General features: G+C 34.9%; 1 protein-coding gene across 4 annotated transcripts in view; it reads left to right on the top strand.

Annotated features, from left to right (window-relative positions):
* ARHGAP29 (Rho GTPase activating protein 29) overlaps window positions 1–16,011 on the top strand; it is a 76,506-nt gene that overhangs the window by 30,809 nt on the left and 29,686 nt on the right. For all 4 annotated transcript variants that reach the window (XM_010385130.2, XM_010385131.2, XM_010385132.2 and 1 more), the window contains 9 exons: window positions 7,298–7,394; window positions 7,744–7,816; window positions 10,965–11,013; window positions 11,420–11,557; window positions 12,597–12,661; window positions 13,366–13,476; window positions 13,577–13,657; window positions 13,867–14,055; window positions 14,775–14,912. In XM_010385130.2, coding sequence (XP_010383432.2) covers window positions 7,298–7,394; window positions 7,744–7,816; window positions 10,965–11,013; window positions 11,420–11,557; window positions 12,597–12,661; window positions 13,366–13,476; window positions 13,577–13,657; window positions 13,867–14,055; window positions 14,775–14,912 — 941 coding nt within the window. The remainder of the gene's footprint in view (window positions 1–7,297; window positions 7,395–7,743; window positions 7,817–10,964; window positions 11,014–11,419; window positions 11,558–12,596; window positions 12,662–13,365; window positions 13,477–13,576; window positions 13,658–13,866; window positions 14,056–14,774; window positions 14,913–16,011) is intronic.

Here is a 16,011-nt window from a genome sequence, read left to right as displayed (position 1 = left end):
AGTATGAAATGCATTTTTTTCAAATCTACCAAACAATAGAAAAAGATACAGAATAACTTTCGAATCAGAGATGTGTAATCTTATTTGTATTACCACAGGTTTGAATGCATGAAGTGTGTCTGCTTCCTCTGTATAAGAAGTGAGAAATAAGAATCTTTACCCATATGTTTTATTTTAAATGTGGAGTTTACCTTCTAATAACTTTAAAAGAAAAATCTTTAGTTTTTTCCCCATTCATTCTAGTAGTGATTTGCATTTCCTGTGTGTCCTCCTGTTTCCAAGCAGGAAATTAAGTCTGACAAAATATTTGCAATATGGTAAGAGAGATACAGCCTGTTTTTAAAGGAAATAAAGGTATCTTCAGAACTCAGTAATTTATTATGTACTATTTGTTTTCATTATTTTCAGTTATTTTGGTCAATCTTATTTCTAATATAAATGAAAATAACCCTTAATTTAGGTTTTTTATGTTCTGCATTTTACCCTGTATTTAAAAATTGGTAAACAAAAAAGAAAAATAAGTCTTAATTATGCCTTCAAGATTGTAGAAGCCTTATACTTCTGTTTTGAAAATTTGATTTTATTAATAGGCAGTTCACATGGAATGCAAATGGTGTAAAAAGGTATTGAAGGTGTAAAAGGGTATTGAAGGGTATTAAAATGGTGTAAAAGGGTATTTCTTTGTTGCCTTTGACTATTAGTCACTCATTCCTTTACCTAGATAAGCAACAACCTTTATTGGTCTCTTGTGTATTTTTTCAGAGATATACATATACAAGCACATACCCAGATGTGTTCTCTTTTTTAACCTTCTTTTTACACAGATGGTAGCGTTCTGCTCCTTGTTCATTGTCCTGAGTTACCTGCACGGAAAGGGTTTCCTCATTCTTTTGTTACTATTTGTTTTTTCAAAGCTGTATGGTAATCCCTTATATTGATGTACTATAATTTATTTAACCAGTTAACTACTAATAGATGTTTGGATCATTTCCAGTTTTTTTTCCATTACAAACAATACTTCAAGAAATAGTCATGCAAATTCCTAGATGAATAATTGCTGAATCAGCAAGCATGTGTGTTTATATTTTTTGATATTACCAGATGCCCTCAGTATAGGTTCTGCCCTTCTGATAGCAGTGCTGAAGAGGCTGATTTCGTGTGCCTTTGCCAACAGACCTGGTTACAAAGCTCTGTTATCCAGTGTGATAGTGAAAAGTGGTAACAGTCTAGGTTTGATTTGCATTTCCCTCATTTTGAGTGCAGTTGAATATCTTTTCATTTGTTTCAATACCATGTTTACATCCTTTTATGTTAATTGGCCTTTTTTAAATCTGTTTTTCTTTTGCTGGTAGGTCTTCTTTTAGTATTGATTTGTAGAAACTGTGTGTAAGTAAAGTAGTAAGTAAGTAGTCTTTGATTAATGTTGAAAATTTTTTTTACTTCGTTTTTCTCTTTTATTTTTGCATTAACATTTTTCAGTCTTTTTTATGGTTTCTGGGTTTTAAGTATCAGGAAAGACTTCTCTGCTCTGAGATTATAATAGAATTCTTGAATGTTTTTTCTTCTGATGTTTCATGGTTTCATTTGTTGAAGTTAAGTCTTCAGAAACATTGTAAAGTAAGCGTCTAGTAAGTTTAGCAGGTAATTCATCTTTTCGCCACTAATTTGAGGTGTCATCTTTATCATAAATACACTACATCCTCACATATATCTATTTCTGGACCTTATTCTGTTTTGTTGATTTGTTCAGTTGTATGCCCAGACCACTCTGTTTTTATTGTAGTTTTTGTGACATTTTAATATATGGTAGGGATAGCTTGTTTAGAATTTTATTTTTTCCAAGAAGATTTTTGAATTGGCTGTTTGGTTCCAAAAAAATACCTACTTTTTTTTTTTTTGATGATTTGAGTTAAATTTATAGATTAAATTAAGGAAAATATACATATTTAGTATTTCTATCCAAGAATATAATATGTACTTTATTTCTTCAAGTTGTCTTTTGTGTTCCTCGGAAGCAACTTAAAGTTTTCATTAGGTAGGTCTTGTAGCTTTTTTGGTTTTTTCCCTGTGTATTTTATTCTTTTTTTTCCCCGCTTTTCATACTTTTCTTCCATTGTCTCTTTTAATTAATGATTTTTGAACTGTGGGACCTGACTCATGACATCAAGTTAGTGGATTATGACCAGCATTTTTTAAAAATAAAAGAGAATAGAAAAGAAAAATCAGAAGCAACACTTATTATATAAAACTTAAGTGTCAGAAATGTTATAGGTGTTATATAACTGATTATTATGTGTGTATAGAATACTCAGTCATGATGCAATATGTATTTTTTCCCAAGATTGTGATCAAAAACATTTGAAAGTTGCTGCTCTGATAGGTTGTATGAATGAAAGCTATTCATGTGATTTCTTGAAGAGATACTAAATGTGTCTTAGGGCTTTGTATTGTGATTTAATAGGGAACTCAAGGGAGGCAATTATTTAAACCTTAAGCAACATTTTAATGAGCTTTTGAAGAACTATTAATAGAGGGGATGGAGTGGAGACAGAGACACCAGTTAGGTTGCTAAGTAGTTCAGACTAGAGGTAAAACATGGGCTTTTAAATTAAATCAGTGGCAAATGGGGATGGAAAGGAAGAAAAAATATTTTAGAGGCATTTTTGAAAGTGAAGCTAATGAGCTAAGGATGGTATGGAAAATAGCAGGTGGAAAGTAGGAGAAGAAATATATCAGCCTATTAGAAATGCAAATCGAGCTCGGAGGTTAAAACTAGACAGGTAGTTTAGGAATTTGTTCCCTCAAAGGTATGGAAGTGGATGAGATTCTGCAGGGATAGTGTATATAAAGAAAGCCAAGATGAGAACTGTAGAGGCTAAGTGGAGAAAGCTCTATGAAGTACAGATTGTCTACAGATGGATGTTGAGCAGAGGAAGAGAGCTTGTGTTTACTGAATCCAAGCACTGTACTCTGAGTGCTTCACACTTGTTTTCTCAGTCATTCCTCTCAATAATACGCTGTTTTGCTTGTGAGGAAATTGAAGTTAGGTAATGTATCCAGACTAACAAATAAAGTAGTAGAAACCAGATTTAAACTCAGGGCTGAAACTCCAAAGCCTTATATTACTTTTATATCACCTCTCATTTTGCAGATATGGAAACTGAGGCATAGAGAGAAGTTTGTCCAAGTTTTGCATATATATTAAGTGGTAGTGTTGTTGAAACTTGCATAAAGGTTTAGTAGCTTGAAAACTTACAAGAAAAAAAACCTCTAATTTTGACTGATCGGATGTTATTGTTGACAGCGTTTTGTGTTATTATATGATAATAATAGCTAACATTTTTGAACATCTTCTATGTAATAGGCTCTGTTCTAAGTTCATTTAATCTTCACAACAGTTCTTGAAGTACATAATTATCCCCATTTTATAAATTAGGAAACTAAGTTACAGAGGGGTGAAGTTATGTAACATTGTAAGAGAGAGAGTTAGGATTTAACTTAGGCAGACTGACTTCAGAACCCATCCTCTTTACCAGGAGCTGGCAAACAGGTTGTTGGGCCAAATCTGGCCAGCTGCCTGTTTTTGTAAATAAAGGTTTATTGGAACACAGTCAGTCTTATTCATTTATGTATCATCTATGGCCCCTTTCGACAGAATTGAGTAGTTGCAACAGACTGTATGGCCTGAAAAATGTAAAATATTTACTACCTGGTCCTTTATAGAAAAAGTTTTCCAGCCTCTGATAACCATTAAAGTGGGTGTAAAGCCAAATCTTGAATGTAATGTTAACTTGGGAAGAAAAGCAATATAGGCCATGGTATGGCCTATTTGTAGCAGTTCAGTCGTGAAGAAACGGTAAATGGATTGAATGGTAACTTTAAGGAGAAATACGGTAAAATGAACATTTTTTTCACATAGGAAAGATTTGAGTATGTTAGTAGCATAAGAAAAAACGTCAATTGAATAGGAGATAAGCTGTGAGGGAGGAGCAAAGTTGGTATAGGGTTTTGGAGAATGTAGGAAAGAGTAGGAATATTTATTATTGGAAAGGAGCCAAAGACTTTTCTTTGAAACACTGAGCAGGAGCAAAAAAGATAATTATGTTAGATATTAGAAATATAGGGTTGTTTTGAAGTCAGGCAAAGGCATTAGGAATAGGAATTTTCATTAGGTGGCTATAACTTCACTCAAGCAGGGATGAAGATAAGATTGTTCAAATGTTGAATTGATTCAATAATTATTCTTTTCACTACTCAACAGTTGTTACAATTATTATTTTTTAATCTCCCCGTCATGTTTAGTGTGATAAAAACATATAAGAAAGTAAGAATAATTATACAATTTTGGATAGTGTTATAAACTATTTTTTTAGCAGGTTAAAGTTAGGGAATACAAGTAGGATTTACATTGTTGATGGTATTATGTTATAAATTACTATTTAAAGTCTACTTTACAGTGTATTTTTATAAACAACTTTATTGAGGTATGATTGTATAATAAACAATGGTGCAATTTGAAAATTCTGACATATGCATCATACGCCTGTGAAATTGTTATCATTCTACCTGTATCTCCTGGTCCCCCCTTTCACAAATTTTGATATGTTGTTTTTTCATTTTTATTCTGCAAAATCCCTTTTTTAAATTTTTTGAGATGGAATCTTGCCCTGTCACCCAGGCTGGTGTGCAGTGGTGTGATTTCGGCCCACTGCAGTCTCCTGCCTCAGCCTCCTGAGTAGCTGGGATTGATCACAGGAGTGCATCACCACCCCCAGCTAATTTTGTACTTTTAATAGAGATGGGGTTTCACCATATTGGCCAGGCTGGTCTCGAACTCCTGACCTCAGGTGATCCTCCTGCCCTAAAGTGCTGGGTCAGAATACTTTGTAATTTCCTTTTTTCTTCTTTGACACCTGGGTTATTTAAAAGCGTGTTATTTAGTTTCTAAATATTTGGAGATTTTCCAGAGATCCTTCTGTTGTTTCTAATTTAATTTCATGTTGTCTCAAAAAATATTTTGCCTCATTTGAATCCTTTTAAACTCATCAAGACTTGTTTTATGGCCCATAATATAGTCTATCTTGGTATTTCAGTGTGCATTTGAAAAGAACATGTGTTTTGCTTTGTTAGGTAGGGTGTCATATAAATGTCTTGTCAAGGTGGTAGTGTTGTTCTGATCATCCCTATGCTTACTTGCTTTCCATCTACGTGTTCTGTCAGTTATTGCAAAGGGTTATTGAAATCACCAGTTGTAACTGTGAATTTATGTGTTTTTTGTTGTGTTTTTTAAAGTATTTTCAAACTCTGTTTATTAGGTACATAAATATATGGAGTTATGTCCTTTTTTTTTTTTTTTTTTTTTTTGGAGACAGAGCCTTGCTCTGTTGCCCAGGCTGGAGCACAGTGGTGTGATTTCAGCTCACTACAACCTCTGCCTCCTGGGTTCAAGCGATTCTAATGCCTCAGCCTCCCCAGTAGCTGGGATTACAGGCATGCGCCACCATTGCCTGGCTAATTTTTTGTATTTTTAGTAGAGATGGGGTTTCGCCATGTTGCCCAGGCTGGTCTTGAACTTTTGAGCTCAGACACTCTGCCCACCTCTGCCTCCCAAAGTGCTGGGATTACAGGCATGAGCCACCGTGCCTGGCTGTTATGTCCTTTTGATGAATCGACTCTTTCATAATTGTAAGTGACTCTTTTTATCCCTGCTAATGTCCTTTGTATAGAAATTTTTTTTTTTTTTAAATAAGAAACAGTTTTGCTCTGTCAGCTAGGCTGGAGTGCAGTGGTGCAATTATAACTAACGGCAGTCTTGAACTCTTGGCTGCAAGTGATCCTCCTGCCGTGGCCTCCCAAAGCCCTGGGATTATAGGCATGAGCCACTGTACCTAGCCTATTTCTTATGTTTTATTTGAGTGTCTTTTAGTTGTTTCAGGTAGAAGTATAATCTGTTTCTCTATCTTGGTCAGAGTAGAAGTCAGAATATTTTTTAAATGCCCATTATTTAAGAACCATATTCGCAATGGTAACTTTTTCTTTTTGTTTGTATCAGTGATATTTTGAAGAATCTGATGAAGGTTATGGATCTTAGCCTCCCGCCTGCTAATTTACAGAGGCTTATTATGCTTATAAAATTTTAGTTGCAATTTCATGGGATTTATAGGCTTGAAGTTTAATTCACTCCTACCTAGGAATTCTTGCTTTCCCACTCTCGTTGCATATTAGAATTACACGAGAGAGCTTGCGACAAAATATATTCTTCACCACATACCTATGAAATCTGAATCTTTCATTAGTGGGACCCAGACTTTGTTTTTATTAACAAAACTCCCCAGGGAATTCTAATGTGCAGCCAAGATTAAAAACGACTCTGTTTTAAAGCAGAGGATGGCTACTTCTTCAAAAGGTTTCTCTTCCTTCCTTTTGTTGGCAAGAATACTAGGGAGGAGCTATATAGGGAACCAGTTACTCTTTATACCCAGTCAAAGTAGCACCAGTTACTTTAAAAAAATTGCCAATTCCACCTTCAGACTTTGTCTTGGTAAACTGTGTTTGCGCTTTTAACAAGAGTGCATACAGAAGTTAAAATAAGAAATCTTTTCCAGTTGTGTTTCATAATTTGCTTTAACAAAATGCAAAATATTAGGATATCGCTATTGTAAACAAAAGGCAGCTGTATGTCAATTAACGTGGACCTCAGAGCCCAAGAGCTTGTTATAAGAAATAAGGCTGTAAGTAAATAGAAATTTTAATTTTCCAAATCACTGGGTTTTTTTTTCAATGTGATATGCTTTGTTACAAGTTTTATGTTGTATCAAATATATGTATGTGTATATATATATATATGACTGTATTGGTAATTCATTCTAAAAAATGTACCTCATATTGCCTTCAGTGAGCTACAATGTGTTTGGCTGATTTTAAAATGCCAGAAAGCAGTAAGGAAGAGAAAATAGCACAGAACACTCTTAATAATTGAGAGGTGTGATATAACATGGACTCAGTGACTCCAGCACTGATTGATTTCACATGGAGTCAGTTTTTAGATGTGTCAAATAATGTAATCCATGGAGTAGTCAGTTTGGAATGCTAACTGCTTTTATGCAAGCTGATTCTTTTATATGAATTTCATAATGAAGAATTTGCACATCATGTCCATTTTATATGTTAGGCTTTTCAATTTCTGAATCTTCTAATGCTTCTTGAACTAATGATGAAGTTTTAAAGGATTAAATGATTCTGTATAAATCTAGTTTAAAGCATGTTTTTCCTTATTGTAACCAACTTTTCCTTACAGCTGTGAACTTCACAGAAGTTAATGAAGAAAACAAAAACGATCTCTTCCAGGAAGTGTTTTCTTCTATTGAAACTTTGGCATTTACCTTTGGAAATATGTAAGTAGAGGACTGTCATTTAAAGCAGCTGGGCCTAGGTGTCTTAGTGAGAGTGTGTTGCATTATCCAGTAAGATACATGGGAAATGAAATATTAAATGGTATTAAATATCACAACTTTGGAAAAACTACCTTCTGTATGGCCTTATTACTATATTTGAAGGTATTTTTATAGCTATTTAGAAGCAACATCCATTTGCAAGTGACTGTGGTTTATGTGAACAGATTCCTAGGGGTTTATTTCTAAGGTTCTTATTTTTAAAAAATTATTTTAGATAACATGTTGAATGTAAACCATGTCACAAAGAAGTGTAATGACTTGTCTTTCTTTTTTTAACCTCTGTGGATAGCCTTACAAACTTCCTTATGGGAGATGTAGGCAATGATTCATTATTGCGACTGCCTGTTTCTCGAGAAACTAAGGTAAGCTAAGTTTGTGTGAAAGCAAAGTCTTTAATGTTTTTAACCTCATATTTCAACTATTGCCTAATCTTAGGCCGGGGGTGGTGGCTTATACCTGTAATCCCAGCACTTTGGGAGGCCGAGGTGGGCGGATCACCTGAGGTCAGGAGTTTGAGACCAGCCTGGCCAACATGGTGAAACCCCGTCTTTACTAATAATACAAAAAATAGCCAGCTGTAGTGGAGGGCACCTGTAATCCCAGTTACTCGGGAGGCTGAGGCAGGAGAATTGCTTGAACCCAGGAGGCAGAGGTTGCAGTGAGCTGAGATCACACCACTGCAGTCCAGCCTAGGTGACAGAGTGAGACTCTGTCTCCAAAAAAAAAAAAAGAAAAATTGCTATGAAGTAACAGAATATGAGGAATGAGGAATGTATGGATAATATTTCTTTGAAGGTTTATGGTAGTAATATTTTTAATTGACTAAACTTTTTTGCTGAATGCAAGCAAAATGCATAAAAAAAACTGTATCAGGGACCTGTGTTGATCATTTTCTGTTAAGGAAGATCAAATCCAAAAAGAATTTCAACAGATATTTGGGACCAGGTATAGTGACTCATGCCTATAGTCCCAGCACATTAAGAGGCCAAGGTGGGAGGATCATTTGAAGCTAGGAGTTCAAGACCATCCTGGTTAACATGATTGAGACCCTGTTCCTACAAAAAATTAGCCAGGTGTGGTGGCACACACTTATAGTCTCAGCACTTTAAGAGGTCATGGTGGGAGGATCACTTGAGGCCAGGCGTTCAGGACCGGCCTGGTTAACATGATTGAGGCCCTGTCCCTACAAAAAATTAGCCAGATGTGGTGGCACAAGTCTGTAGTTCCAGCTACTTGAAAGGGAAGCTGTGGGGGGGTTCACTTGAACCCAGGAGTTCAAGGCTGCAGTGAGCTGTGATTGTGTCATTGCTCTTTAGCCAGTGAGACTCTGTCTCGAAGAAAACACAAAGAAACAAAAACAAAAAGAAATCCCAAATATATGGAAATTTGCTAAGGACTTATATTATTATAAAAACTTCACGTCCTTCCTAAAATTATATAAAATAAAAATAACTATTTAAGGCATTTGTTATATGTATTACAATATTGCCAAATATTGTGACTGATTCTGAAGCCATCCATTGACAAATGAAGGCGAATGATGAAAAGTTTTAAGATGTTGAAATATTTTGCTGTTATTCATGATTATTCCTAAAGTTTGTCTTTTCAAACTATTGCTACTGCCTCAGAAGATAACACATTTTATCTGTGTGGCAAGACACTGAACAATTTAAATTTTAGGTGTGAATCATATTTCCTGTTTCTGTACCTTTATTGTGCATACATATGATACTAATTCTCAACAGGAAAAAATACTTTTTTCTTTTTTCTTTTGTACTTTTTTTTGAAGGTTTTAATTTGTTTTAGAGATTGGAATAAAAAAGCTATGATGATATATAATCCTAATAATAAAATTACTTTGATCAACAGTTTTGAAAAATATCCTTTAAAAATAATAGCTGCAGCCTGGGCATGGTAGCTCATACCTGTAATCTCAGTACTTTGGGAGGGTGAAGTGGGTGGATCACCTGAGGCCAGGAGTTTGAGACCAGCCTGGCCAACATGGCGAAACCCAGTCTCTACTAAAAATCCGAATATTAGCCAGGAAGGGTGACATGGCACCTGTAGTCCCAGCTACTTGGGAGGCTGAGGCACGAGAATCTCTTGAACACGGAAGGCAGAGGTTGCAGTGAGCCAAGATCGCGGGCACTGCACTCCAGCCTGGGTGACAGAGTGAGACTCTGTCTCAAAAATAAATAAATAAATAAATAATAGTTGCAGGCTCTCTCTCTATATGTATTTGCCTCATTTGAATATATATATATTGCAACTATATATTATATATATAATATTAAATATATATATATTTTTTGAGAATGAGTGAGAACTCTTTCACCTGGGCTGGAGTGCAGTGGTGCGATCTCGGCTCACTGCAAACTCCACCTTCTGGATTCAAGCAATTCTTGTGCCACAGCCTCCCAAGTAGCTAGGACCATAGACGTGCGCTACCACACCTGTCTGATTTTTGTATTTTAGTAGAGGTGGGTTTCTCCATGTTGGCCAGGCTGCCCTTGAGCTCCTGACCTCAGGTGACCCATCCGCCTCAGTCTCCCAAAGTGCTGGGATTACAGGTATGAGCCACCACACCTGGCCTGTTGCAATATATTTAATAGTGGTTCCTATGTACCATGCCCTGCGCTAGGCCTACATCATCTTAATTCTTAAAACAGTCTTTTGAAAGTAGTGTTCTTATCCCTCTTTTATAGAAGACCAAACAAAGTTAGGTGAATTTAAAATATGTAGCCCAGTGTCATACAGGTAATAATGGAGCTCGACTCAGATCCAGGTCTCCTTGATCATTTTTGCATTGAATCCCTGTATACCCTGTACTGCCCAACTTAAATCGATTAAATTTGTTTAAGATCTCAAAGTTTTGGTAAATGATGTTTTCCAGCACAATGCAATAAAGTAGCACCAGCCACATGTAGTTCTTTAAATTTAATTATAATAGTTAAATAAAATTAAAAATTCACTTCCTAGTCATGCTAGCCACTTATTAAATGTTCAAGTAGCTACCTGGAGCTATTAGTTACTTTATTGGACAGTACAGATATAAAACATTTCCATCATCATAGAAAGTTTTGTGCTAAACTATCTAATAGACTTTCAGAGACATACTTATAGTAAAATGATAAAAGATGACTGGAAGAGACAGATCTGTGTCTTCTGTTTAGATAGCAATCTGTTTCCATTGCTTCTCTAACTTCTTGATTAATATTTTTATTATCTGCAAAATTTAAAGTTTTGAATGGATTAGTTAATGTTAACTAATGCTGTTAGTAACAGTAAGGTTGTTCATTCTTGGATCTTGGGAACTGCTGTTGTAAAAAGCTGTGAAATTCTTATGAAGTGTTCTGGCGCTTGAACAGACTTCTCAGGCCCTTTAAGTTTTAAATACTTGAAATTCTTTAGCAGGAATTATGTCAGAGTAACAAATTGGGGCAAAAAATTTCTGAAGCAAAGATTTGTGTTCCTCTCTAATTTTAAATGTATCTTTTTCCATGTTGTAAGTCGTTTGAAAATGTGTCTGTGGAATCAGTGGACTCATCCAGTGAAAAAGGTAATGCTTCTTGTAGTTACTTTCTATAAATGTCCTGGATTAATCTCTTCTTGCTTAGTAACCTAGTGTATTCATTTTTAATGCAAAATGATATATGAAGTTTTACATATAAAGCTTAAGGGAAATAGCCTGCTAAGATAGATAATATGAGATATAGACTGATCAAGAATTGTGTGAAGCTTTTAACTTGATGAATAATAGAAATATATTTTAAGATAAAAATACATTACAGTTTGAAACCATTTTAAGTTTAAACTCTGGTCTTTTAAATTGTAAATTTGTCACTTGTATTGTTTTTAAAAAACAGTTTTTATTGACTAACATCTTAGGATCTGAGTGCTTCTTTGTTTAGAGTTATGATGTGATCACATTTAACATATACTTACCTTGATATTTTTGTTTTCAGGAAATTTTTCCCCTTTAGAACTAGACAACGTGCTGTTAAAGAACACTGACTCTATAGAGTTGGCTTTGTCATATGCTAAAACTTGGTCAAAATATACTAAGAACATAGTTTCATGGGTTGAAAAAAAACTTAACTTGGGTGAGTTGCCTTTTAAAGCATCTGATTTAGAGTATAATAATTAAATTGTTTCTAACTCAGTTTTTACAGATTGTGAGTAATAGAATTCCAAATTAGTACCTGTTTCATTGTAGTGAATAAAACCATTATCCAGAAAAGACTCTTCTTACACTAGATGTAATTATTGAATATTTACTGTGGACCAACTACTAGACCTAGGGACACAAAGACAAATAGAATACTGTCTCTGCCTTCAAATAAGTCATACTCTAGTTGGTAAAAAGAAATGCAGTCAGATAATATGGTCAGGAGATAATAGCAACAATAGATGTATGAGTAGAAGGCAATGGAAGCAGAGAAGAAACATTTTAATAGCTAATATTTCCCCAGTGTTTTACAGTTGTCAAAATGTTTTCATAGTCATTATATTATTTACTTCATACAAAACCCTGAGAAGTAGGCAAGACACGAATTGTTTTTCCTATTTTACAGCTGAGAGAGACAAGACAGGAGATTTCCTGAGGTCATATAGCAGATTTGCTTGAAGTCATAGAGCATAACTGGAAGAATATAGAATCTATCCAAAGCCTATGCTCTTTCTACTATATTATTTGCTTATAATAGAGAATGCTAATCAGAATCACCTGAATAGTCTTGTAGAGAGTCAGTACACAAGCCTGGGTCCTATCCTTCGAAGAGGTGAAATGCAGGCAAATATATTATGAAAAAGTTTGCCAGTTGATTCTGATGAGCACTCACAATTACGAAATGCTGCGCTAAGAATTGTACATGGTAACTTACGCCTGTAATCCCGGCTATTCCTGAGGCTGAGGCTGGAAGATCACTAGAGCCTGGGAGTTCGAGACCAGCCTGGGCAACATAGTGAAACCATGTCTCTTTAAAAAAAAAAAAAAGAAGAAGAAGAAGAAAGTATTGCTGTGTTATATCTTGATACTAGTGTTTGTGATAACTTCTTAATTGTGGAATTACAAGTAATTTTAGAATATGGAGGGAAAAATAAATTGATTTTACCTTCTGATACCCTCTTTGAACTTTTCAGAATTGGAGTCCACTAGAAATATGGTCAAGTTGGCAGAAGCAACTAGAACCAACATTGGAATTCAGGTAAGTGTTCTGTGAACTTCTAGGGTTCTATAATAAGAAACTACTCATGAACTCCCAATAATTTGCAAAATCAGAATATTTCAGTTAATATAGGAAAGCACTTAAATGCTGATCATTTTATTGACAAAATTATTTTAAGTTTAGATGGATGTCCGTTATGAAAAAAATCTAGGAAATATACTTTTTTTTTCATCTTAATACACAGGGTCTCACTCTGTAACCCAGGCTGGAGTGCAGTGGCATGATCTCAGCTCACTGCAACCTCTGTCCCCCTAGGCTCAAGCGATCCTCCCACCTCCTGATTATGTGGAACTATAGGTGCCCACCATGCCTGGCTAAGTTTTTCATGTTTTTATAGAGATGGGGTTTCACCATGTTGCCTAGGCTGATCTCAAACTCCTGAGCTCAAGTAGTCTGTCCCCTTGGCCTCCCAGAGTGTTGGGATTACAGCGTGAGTCACTATTCCTGGCCAGAAATTCACAGTTTTATACAAATACTGATTGTCTTGATAGCTACTACTTTTGCTAACCAGTTTTATAATTAATTAATTTTCTTCTATATTTTTCTCATAGTCATGTTTATGACTAGTTATTTTTCTGGGGGCAAAAGTCTAAACTTAGTTTCCCTTTTTGAAGAGTAGTGATGTGTTTGGAATTCTAGTGCCATTTCTATTGTAAAATTTACTTTTCAATTTTAAATTTTAGGAGTTCATGCCACTGCAGTCTCTGTTTACTAATGCACTTCTTAATGATATAGAGAGCAGTCATCTTTTACAACAAACAATTGCAGCTCTCCAGGCTAACAAATTTGTACAGGTAAAGATTAATTTATATGTATAATACACTTTTTCTTTAAACAATGGCGTGCCTTTAGAAAATTGCTTTTTTCTTTTTCCATTTTAAATACCCTTCACAGCCTCTACTTGGGAGGAAAAATGAAATGGAAAAACAAAGGAAAGAAATAAAAGAACTTTGGAAACAGGAGCAAAATAAAACGGTTAGTATTAAAATGGAGTTTCATATACCTATTTGTGAACATTTAAAATAATCTGCAGTATATACTGACCTTCCTTGCTCTCATTTTTCTAAAATACTGTCTTAACTATCTTGCTGAATATGCTAAAGACATTTAGCTGAATATGCGAAAGACATTTCGTTCTGTAGGATTTCTTTCATATTCTGTGTTTAATACTCTTTGCGATGTAGCTTGAAGCAGAGAATGCTCTCAAAAAGGCAAAATTATTATGCATGCAACGTCAAGATGAATATGAGAAAGCAAAGTCTTCCATGTTTCGTGCAGAAGAGGAGCATCTGTCTTCAAGTGGCGCATTAGCAAAAAATCTCAACAAGCAACTAGACAAAAAGCGAAGGTTGGAAGAGGAGGCTCTCCAAAAAGTAATGATCTTTTTCTTTTTTTTTTTTGCAAGTTGAATTAGCAGTAATCTGCCAGGAGTTTTGTGTCAAAGTTCTGTGTCTGCCAGGACTGCCTGGAAAGGCGTGTTAAAAGATGGCTAAGCCCATCCTCCAGAGTTTCTCATTCAATAAGTCAACAGAGGGGCCAAGGCAGGTTACATTTTTTAACAGACTCTCAGGTGGTGCTGATGCTGTTGGTGAGGATCCGCATTTTGAGAACCACTATGCTGAGACCTGAATTTAGGAGTTTGTGAAAGAATATCTTACAGAAGGCAGTAGTTTTAATATATCTTTTACTTGACAAGAAAGTTCACCTTTTAAGCAAGTGTGTGTGTATATGTGTACTAATTCAGCCACCTGATAGCAGGAATAGGTAGAAGCTTTGTATTATTGATGAAGTGTAATTTTACGAACAAAATTCTATAAGATTATATGGAATATAGTAAATGTAAATATAAAATGCTATTTCAAATAGAAGCAAATATTTTATAGACAAACAATATAGTAATTATAAATTGTACGTGGCTGTCCATTAAAATCAAGTGCCTTTGAATCACTGACCAGAACAGATTAACTTTAGAAGTATTATTTTGAAAACAGAATATTTCAGAATTTTCAGTTATTTCAACTTAGGTTTACTATAGTAAATATTTGTTTAAAATATAAATTCTAGTGGTTTTTTTTCTGTGATATTTGTGAAGGTAGAAGAAGCAAGTGAACTTTACAAAGTTTGTGTGACAAATGTTGAAGAAAGAAGAAATGATCTAGAAAATACCAAAAGAGAAATTTTAACACAACTCCGGACACTTGTTTTCCAGTGTGATCTTACCCTTAAAGCTGTAAGTAATTTCTTCAGTATTTTGAAGGCAAGAAGAAAAGACCGTCAGGCCAGGCATGGTGGCTCACACCTGTAATCCCAGCACTTTGGGAGGCTGAGGTGTGAGGATCACTTGAGCCCAAAAGTTTGAGGTTACAGTGAGCTATGATTATGATTACCCACTGTAGAATGGGTGATCAAGAAAGAGAGAGAGAGAGAAGGAAGGAAAGAAGGGAGGGAGGAAGGGAGGGAGGGAGGGAAAAGAAGGAAAGAGAAGTCTCTGTATCTGCAGAAGGGGAAGGTATGCCTTATAAGTTACAATTCTTGCGGGATTTAGATTCTGAGATTAACGAAATGTGTTGAGTTTGCAGATTGATTTTCAGTTTTTCCTAGTGATGCGCAGTTTGAATTTCTTTTGATCTGCCTTTCCCCATGTTCTCTGGATTAATGATTTGTTTGGTAAAAATTGAAGTCTGAGTGTTTAAAATTGCCTCTAAGCCACCGTGTTTCTTGGCTTTGCTGACATAATTGTTTTGACCCTTGAAACTTCTGTCAGTGCTCTGAGATATATTCTTCAGAATTGGAGTAAATTAAATATTAAAATTGAACCAAATTATTTGTTTGGAGACAAAGCATTCTGCCCTGAAGTATTTTTATTTACTCTTTAAAATTTTTTTTAAAATTAATTACATGCAAAACCTTTTTTTCATGTATAATCCACAAGTTTTAACAGTTATAAATTTGTGTAAGTACCACCACAATCAGGATTCAGAACAATACTGTCACTTAAAAATGATTCCTTCATGCTACTTATTTTGTAGTCCAACTCTCTGCCCACTCATAACCCCTGGCAAGTACTGATCTGTTCTTTGGTCTTTTCCAGATTGTCATATAAATGAAATCGTATAGTATATAACCTTTTGACTGGTTTATTTTACTCAGCATAATGCCTTTAAGATTCTTCAGTGTTATGTATGTATCAATAGTTTGTTTCTTTTTATTGCAGAACTCCATTGTGTGACTGTACTACAGTGTTTATCCATTCACTAGTTGGACATTTGTGGTGTTTCCAGTTTGGGGTGATTATGAGTAGAGCTACAGAATATTTTCTTTTTTTTTTT

This window comes from Rhinopithecus roxellana, chromosome 8, assembly GCF_007565055.1.
Source record: "Rhinopithecus roxellana isolate Shanxi Qingling chromosome 8, ASM756505v1, whole genome shotgun sequence".
NCBI lineage: Eukaryota > Metazoa > Chordata > Mammalia > Primates > Cercopithecidae > Rhinopithecus > Rhinopithecus roxellana.
Note: the sequence above shows the minus strand (reverse complement) of the source record. Positions and strands in the feature narration are given on the sequence as shown.